At 36.0% G+C, this 8,856-nt stretch overlaps 1 protein-coding gene across 1 annotated transcript; it reads right to left on the bottom strand.

Moving 5' to 3' along the window:
- Window positions 1-1,688: 1,688 nt before the first annotated feature.
- LOC130941718 (ent-kaurene synthase, chloroplastic) lies at window positions 1,689-7,937 on the bottom strand. Its single transcript, XM_057870294.1, has 14 exons — window positions 7,682-7,937; window positions 6,398-6,450; window positions 6,043-6,328; window positions 5,786-5,966; window positions 5,264-5,481; window positions 5,045-5,165; window positions 4,754-4,851; window positions 4,437-4,660; window positions 4,221-4,333; window positions 4,009-4,107; window positions 3,497-3,712; window positions 3,246-3,387; window positions 2,374-2,619; window positions 1,689-2,160 (listed from the first exon to the last, which is right to left on the bottom strand). The coding sequence occupies exons 1-14, from the start codon at window positions 7,731-7,733 to the stop codon at window positions 1,810-1,812; spliced, it is 2,400 nt and encodes a 799-aa protein (XP_057726277.1). The 5' UTR covers window positions 7,734-7,937; the 3' UTR covers window positions 1,689-1,809.
- Between the last annotated feature and the right edge of the window lie 919 nt (window positions 7,938-8,856).

The following is an 8,856-nucleotide window of genomic DNA, read 5'->3' as shown; positions in this document are numbered from 1 at the left end:
TTCAAAAAAATTATATATTCATGTTTATATAAAATAAAATAATATTATACTAAACAAATAAAAATATTATCTAAAAATAGTTTAATTACAAACCATTTTTACTTAATACAAATTTACAATATTTTTTTTATGGATAAAATCACTGTTTTTTTCAACACAAACTTTCTTCTCCTTTTTCGGGGGCTTCCTCCCCAATATCCCTCTCATTTCTTAAATCTCCTCGCTGAATGAATGCTGGAGGAGGGTTGAGCTCAATTTAAAGAGTTTCAACCCTGCGTTGTTTATTTCTGGAGGAAGGACGTGTCCCCTACATGCAGACACTACTCCAACACGTCCTCCCCGTATTGAATAGGGCTCTGCAACTCCTCAAAAATATGCAAAAATCTCTACGAGAGCTGCATGAAATCACTGCTCCAATATGCCCACTGCGTGTTGACATCGAGCCTCCACGTCCGAGCCGCAGTCTGCAAAAGATGGTTGGCGTCTCTCCTCAGCACGCCTCGCTATTGCCCAGGAGCCTTCATGTCGATGACAAACTCTGGCTCACTCTAATAGCGCGCTGGTAACATGCCTCTTGCGTATTGATCTAACCCACAAATCAACAAAATACCCCAGTTGCCAATATTAAACCAAAATACCATTCTTCTTTCCATAATAAAAATAATTTCGGAAGAAATTACTCAAAGTACAAAGCTTTTATCAAAAATCTATAAATTCATATTCTGTTCTTTTGGTTTACGAAAATTTCAAATAGTGTAACTAATGACAAAAGTAATCGGACCAAGATTAGCGCTTTTTTACTTTTAATATTGGAGAATAGTATGTGTTTTAATACTTTACGAGAGAGATATATCACGAAATTGTAATTAATAGTTAAAAAATTTAAGCCAAATTTGTGTTTATGATTTTTATTTTATTTTTTTAAAATAAAACATTTAGGGTCAGATGTGCATTTATGAATTTTTTATTTTTTTAGAATTTTATTTTTTAAAATCATAAATCTTACATTTATGTACTTGAATTTTTAAAATTTTATAATGCACAAAATTGACCCGCAAATTGCATTATCTTCCTCTCTCTTCAATAAATCTGATTGTTTGATTTGCTTAACAACAATCTAAAAAAAAATTAACTCTACATTTAGAAAAAAAAACACTAACCCTTCCTATAATAATAATATGTTACACAACAATTTCCTCGATTTAAGAAAATGAGCCATAGATTAGAACCTAAAGAAACCAAGAGAAAGAAAACAATAGGAGAGGTGCACAAGTGGTGCACCTAATCTATGTAGAGTTTATTAGGCAATTTAAGAAGAAAAAAAAAACTCGGCTTCAAATTTTATCAAGTAAAATAACATTAGGATATGAGCACAAATAGACACGAACTCGAAAGCAAAAAAGCATGAGACTTATTTTTGCGTGTTTCAGATTCTTTTACCTTAATTAGCCAAAATACGTATTTTAACTCATGCTTTTGTAGTTTACATTCTTTTTGTTTCGGATTTGAAATACGTAGATTGTAGACCTTTTGAGGTGAAATTATAACATCTGTCAATCCGTTAAAAATGTTGAACAATTAAAAAAGAAAAATGAAAACTTAACCTAAAGACAACATGACCAGAAACCAAATAAAAAGCCGGTAAACCAGAAAAAATTAATTCAATTAATAACTAAGCACCAAAAAAAAATATAGTAGTTAAAAAAGAACATGCCATCCTTATTTTATACTTTATTAACCCAAGAGAAATTACAGCTCCAGTATGGGGAGAATTCTACATACTCAATGAACATTGGCATTTTCTAATAACTACACACTTTGATAGATTGGTTTAGGGTTTTGATTAGTATCTCTCAGTAATTCACTAAGAACAACAGGTTCATTAATCACTGAATTTACAGTAGAATGCAACTCAAGTGAAGTAAATCCATCATCCTTCAGGTAAAACAGGTGCAACACTTTGATCATTTTCCAAAACAATTCCTTGCAGTCTCTTGGAACTGTGCTTCCTTTTTCCTTCAAAACTAATCTCAAGAGTTCTCTTCTCTTGTCCTCGATGATAACCTTCATCTCCTTAGTGGCATCATCTATGGTAATAGCTCCATTTCCATGGATGAGACGCAAGCCGAGTGCATTCAGCTTTCCTTCCGCTGATTCTCTCTACAATAGTCACAAAAACACGTTAGTCAGAGATACCTGCTTGCTCTTGGAGCATATTTAACAAGTGCTCCAAGAAAAATCACAACCAATTGTCTTTAAATGTTTGAGGATGTTCTTGGACCACATATTAAATATGTTCCAAAAGCATAAAATAATATCTAAATTGTCCAACCTAAGACTAGGGAATGATGGGATTGGTGATGAAGTACATACCTCAAAAGTGTTAATATCGTTTAACAAACGGCCGCAAGTGCTCATTGTGTTGAATAGACAATGCAATTCTTCAACTTCAGCAGCCTCGCCTGAAAGCTTAGGACCAACAAGAAAGAGGGCCGGAAGGACGATTGGACCTAATGCAAATGAAACGCAAGCATTTTGCATATACTCATCTAGTGTTGGGACAGTCTTGGTTTTCAACCACTTGGCTTCCGTTAACATAGACCGTATCAAGCTTAACCACTGCAAAGCAAGCAAAGCCAGTTTGACAATTTGGAACTCAGGACAAGATGACTTGAAGGAACATAACTTTGAAAACACGTTTGAGTACTAATATTTGAGCTACTACACTAACAAGAAAAAAAAAAACTACAGATGAAATAAAATGAACAAGAAAAGATTAAAATGCAAATACCATGAATCATGCTAGGGTGATCCATTTGAAGCGGAACACAATGAATAAAAGCAAGCAGTAATAAGAGTGGGTACAAGACAAGCCCTAAAAAGTGTATACTTTCCCAAGGAGGGTGACAAGAAAATAGTTAGAGTGATGTAACTTAATAATCAGCCCAATATTTTTAGGAAATAGTAATTAAAAAAAATGGTCTATACTTAGAGAGGATTCATCTATGAAATCAACATGAGAATGCATCAGGGAAAATGTGAGACAATTGAATACTTTTAGCTTAAGCAAAACATAGTCATTTTAGGTTTGAAACACTCTTAACACCCACAAGTTCAACCATATATTCCGAGGGATAAAGGGATACACAGTGGTCAAATCATATCCAGCAAATATGTCAATATTGGGAATTCACAAGCAAATGAATAGAAATATGTAAAGCCAGAAAGATGAGGAAGCATCGCACAATCTTAATAACACTGCCTTCCACATTTCGTCCTTGCCACTTGACTGATCTTTCTCCAATCTCTTTAATTGTGCTCTGAAGTGAACAAAATATTATCTTAACATTCTCAGAACAACAAGCAGTTTCGATATCTACATCCCACCTGCAGTTCAATTTCGACAACAAAAAATGTTTGTGAAGAAAAACTGGGAGGAGTTCAAACAGAAATCAATAGATGGAGCAGTTTTTCAATTAAAAGAATAGGATTATACTCCTCCATTAGTTGAATAAGGTTCACTTGCTCCTCTTCAGTGCTCCCAACATCATAGAAATCATCAACAACTGTTGTGAGAACACCATTTTTTGCCCATGATATGCGAGCATCGGAAAGTTCGGGTGCAAAAAGATTAGCTGCAGCAGAAAAGTAACAATAGGCTAGTTTCTGCCTTGCAAATTCAAGTTTATCTAGTTTGCTCTCTGTAACCCACCTGCATATGCAGGGTACGGTTAGATCAAACTTGACAAAATGTGCCTTTAATTGAAGCTTGAGCACAATATCCATTTTAATAAAATTTAGACAAAACCCAGCAAAATAGATATACAATGAACAATAGAACCACAACCTTCAATGATTTCGAGCAGCAGGACAATACATTTAAAAATCCTTAATAGTTTTCAATTACTAAATCTTGAGTTATGCTTATGATCTTTAATCATTTATAGCTAGATCATAGATCATAATCATCAAGGTGTACTTTTAAAATTATGAAGAAAAGGGATAAACCTTGTGAGTTGTTTCAACTCTTCTTTTTGTATTGATTGGCAGATATTGAAGTCTTCGGCTGCTAGCTTTAGAAATTCTTGGTTTGCAAGATTTTCAGACCTGGACCATAATAACCATAAAACTAGTCGGAAAAGGGAGAAATTAAAAAATAAATAAAAAGACATGGAACTTGGGGAAGGGGAAAGATTGTAATACTTCTAAACTCATCCCACCTATATGATGACTTTAAAATCCTTGTTTCTTCTACATTGTAATGCTTCATCGATCTCAAGTTTAAGATTCGCTCCAAGTTTGCGTAATATGGAAAAGAAAGAGCATCATTGGCCTAAATAGCAAAAAACATTTTATTTTTCAGGAATGATTATGAGATGCATAGACATATGTAGCTAAATTTTGTGAAAAGATTAGAGCACGATCATGAAATGAACCTCTCGGTCAACAAAACGACGAAGTTTATCAGCATATAATTGATAATGCGATGATTGCTGCTTTAGAAGATGCCTAGTCCAAGCATTTTGTCTCACTAAAATTGATTCATCTGGATGTATAATCACTTGAGAAGCCTTATACAGCTCCAAAATAGCACCAGCATCCTTCAAGTATCCTTTCAAGGAGTCCGAAAACTTATCTTCTGAATATTGATAAAATGGATCTGCAAAAACACAATATACTTAATAGCCTCTTTGGTATTTAAATCTAAAAAAAAAAAATCTCCTTGCTACCTAACTTTTTCATGTGATCAAACCTGAAGATACGTCGTAACCACTGAGACGCAATATACGGAATGCCATTGCACAGGTGGTGGGATCTAAAAATATATCTTCCACTCCCTCTTGCCAATATCTGTTTTTTTGCAAATTTGATTATATAAAGAAATTCAACTATGAAAAAGAAAAATTCTATATTTTAAATAAAATGCTTTCTATAATTTGATCACCTATTCGCCTACATATAGAATTTGCTTTTTACTTCTCTAGTTACAGATATATTTAGTATTTGACCTTGATATTTGCATGCACCAGAAGTGGTTTATTACCTGTATGTTTCATCCAATACACTTCGAATTTCCTCTTTGAAATGGTGACTTACACCCAACCTTTCAAGATTGTCAATCATACACAGCCGGGCATATATGTCCAGAGGATAAATTGTTGGAACTGAAAATTTATTAAAACAACAAAAAATCCCAATTAATGTGCCAGACAACAGTAGTTCAAAATAAAACAAAAACAAAAGCAGCTCTGTAAACATATACCAGCATTCCCAAACTTTTCTACTACAGATTTGAGATAGTTAAGACAGTTGGTGTTCTTAAGTTGATGAAAAGCAGCTGCGGTCGTAGCAGGTGAATTAAACAAAGATCCATTCATTCTTTGGTACTTCAATATTGCTTCCCAGTCCTGTGATTTCTGCAGTCTCTCTGAAACATAAGCAAGATATGCTCGCCACCCTTCCGAATTGCTTTGATTTCCTCTACATATAGACAAATGATCCTTAAAGTTAAACCAGTCAGTCTCGAAAATTCAAAAATGGTAGTATTCAAATTATCTACCCACAAAAGTCTTAGCACTAAGAAGCTAGCATTTGACCAAAGGATCTTGAAAATAAGAAATAATTCCAAGAAAGGACAATCTTGAAATACATACATGAAGACTTCATAATCAAACTTGAGAATCTACCTAAATTATTTGACTTTTTAGAAAACTTGAATCATAAAGCTCAATTCATAACTAGAAAGAGTTAGGAGTTTGATAACTAAAAGGAACCATAGTACTACCTGCTAAGCTCTATATCTCTCTTATGAATGATTGCTTCCAAGTTTGTTGCACTGATAGAAAAATTAATTCCCAAATTTTGACCATATTCAATCAAAGAAGGGAAAATTAAATCAAATCCAATGGGAGGTTGCTGCTTCTCATCATTGATTGAGGCAATATTTGAGTTGATAAATTGGAGACCTGCAAAGAATATCAAAATTCATTTGTATAACATCACAGCAAGTGATAATAATGGCAAGGGGAAAATCATATTTACCCTTGTTAATTTGATCTTCACCAATACCCCATTTCTTTAATGCAAGGACACATGCTAAGGTAGACAGCAGAGCTTCATTCATGAATGACGGATCATGATTAGGTAGACCCCATGATCCATCATAGAGTTGATTATCCAACAACCAATTCAAGCACTGAGGGAAAAATGGTGCATGAGGATTAGTCGTCGATGGAACCATTGCGACCCAAGCTGTGTCGTATGAAGAGACAGAAAGTTCAACCTTGTTGAACATTTTTTTGATCCTTTCTTTAGACTCTTCTAGGCACTGCAATTTCCCCTGGTCAGAAGAGAGAAAAGAAAAAGCGAAGGAAAAAAATGATTGTGCATGTCGTACCAAAGCTGTTCTGTGATTTTCCTTCTTTACCTTTGATGCAGTCATGAAAGTATCTGTTGAACACAAAGACATATATCAGCCAATAGTGAAGTAATATAATAGATAAGCACCATTTCCTCATTTGAATATAGAACAAGAACATATGATAATTCTGACTTAGAAAAAACTCTAAATCAACTAACCAGAGACCAGAACTAGACAAAATTAAATGTTATATGAGCAGCAAGAGAACGCTAAGGATGTATTTTCGAGTTGAAGTTTTAGAAGGAAAGAGACGGGTTTGAAGAATAAAAGACTTGAAGTGTAAAATGGTTTAAACATAATATCTAGAACCCGTCATAATTGTGCTACACAAGATGTGATGCTTCATGCTTCAACCTTTTAATTATTATAAACTTGCATATTACCCAAACCCATTTTTTTCCACCAGTTAATGCTCACTTTGGTCCTTGTAGGTACACGAGTGAGCCATTTTGATCTGCAAATTTTTAGTGTCTCAAAATAGTCGTTTAGATAATCAATGTGACAATTTTATTCTCATTTCTTGTCTATAGAAACTATTTGAACTCATAAAAATGACCTACGAAAGTGATCAAACCAAGCAATGAACTCGCCTTGAACGTTTCAGTATATGCACACCATGTAGGAGAATAACGTTATATGCATATTAAAATATTAAGTGAATGTGAATATGAATATGTATCAGAACATAAGAGCAGAACAACCATGAGGCATGCGTAGTTAAGCACAACAGAAATAGAAACAGAGCAGAATAGAGGGAAGCGATGCGGCGGCAGAACCAGCAGAGCGGTGAGCCGGCGAGGCCTAGTGGGGTACTGAAGAGACATTAGTGTTCACCGGAGAAGCGCTGATGGCGACGAGGTGGCAGGAGTGGCACAATATCTAGGGTTTCATCCCTCATCTCCACTAATGGCTAAGAAACCATGCTTCTCGAAAAGACTCGGTTGATAAATACGATCATCATCGAAAACAAATTGATATAAGCACAAACCAAATTTCTAAAACCTAAGTTTCAAACCGAACAAAATAGGACAAGAGCTTCCGCTTCCACTTGCACTTTCAACAACACAAAACAAAGAAATAAGAACCATCCAATAAAATCAGTGTCACAAGGATTCAACTTATTAGAATACTGCCATGCGCCTAATTAAGAAACGAAATTCAAGAAAGTAAAAACATGCATAATCCATGAGAACAATAGAAACTGCCGTATTCGTTCATAAAAAAGGGATTACAAAAGGAAAACCATCAAAAGGAAGAGACCTGAAGTAGAACAGGAGCAAACGAGGGGAGTGATGTGGGTGGAGAGAGACATGGTGGCAATGGAGTTGAAATGGGAATGGGAATGGGAATGGGAAGTGTGGCTGTATTAGAGCAAAGAGTAGCAAAGTGAAGAAGAAGAAGAAAGTCAAAGGCAGGGGAAAGAAAAGAAAAAGTAAAGTATGTTGGAATGCAGTGCATGGACTGTCATTGGACAAAGTAGCAGCTACGAGTCTACGACTGCACGCACTGACATGTAGTTACGAGGAATTACGATTTCAAGGATGCTTTGGAAAACTGCAACCGCCTTTTTATTTTTGTTTTCATTTTGCTTGTATTCATACAGTGTCCTAAATATTTTTCGGCTCATTAATTTTAATATGAAAAACATGTTGGTGATTTGGGAAAATATGGAGCAATTGTGTGTATTACACAGAGATGGGCGTGTCAGATGAAAAGCACAGCACGCAGGGGGCGTGGTGCATACATCACGTGGGGGGCGTGGAAGCTAGGTGGCAAGCTGTGGTTGAGCCACCTAGGCAGCACGCAGGGGGCGTGCTGAGTCAGCACGCAGGGGGCGTGCTGACGTGGCGAAATTTGGTTGGCCCGTTTGCTGCACCACGTGGGGGGCGTGCTGCGTCAGCACGCCGGTGGCGTGCTGACGTGGCGGAAGGTGATTGGTCCAAGTCTCTATATAAGGTAGAGCTCGATAGTGTTTTCCATACTGAGTGAGTGAGATTTGAGTGTGTTGTGAGGATTCTTTGATGTTGTAGTTGGTGTAATGGAGGACACCGCAAATTTGGTGGTGTATCGTAATGGTGAGATAATACGTAATACTCATGAGGGAGTGAGGTTTGTGTCACAAAATTCGTTTTCGTTTGTGGTTCCATGCACGATGACGTTAATGGGCTGCAGAACGGCTATGTCAGAGCATGGAGAATGGTACGTTAATGAGAGTGAGCAGAATTCTGTACCGAAATCCGGTGTGGTTTTTGGTGGCCTAATACAGTTTGATACCATTCCGATCACGGATGAGGCGAGTATGCAGAATATGTTTGAAATTCACCGGCAGACTTATATGAGACACCCACAGATTGAGTTGTACGTTGAGTTTGAAGCTGAAGAGGCAGTAGCGGTCCAAAATGATATAGATGTAAATGATGATATAGCTGCATGTA

This window comes from Arachis stenosperma, chromosome 7 (assembly GCF_014773155.1).
Source record: "Arachis stenosperma cultivar V10309 chromosome 7, arast.V10309.gnm1.PFL2, whole genome shotgun sequence".
Taxonomy (NCBI): domain Eukaryota; kingdom Viridiplantae; phylum Streptophyta; class Magnoliopsida; order Fabales; family Fabaceae; genus Arachis; species Arachis stenosperma.
Note: the sequence above shows the minus strand (reverse complement) of the source record. Positions and strands in the feature narration are given on the sequence as shown.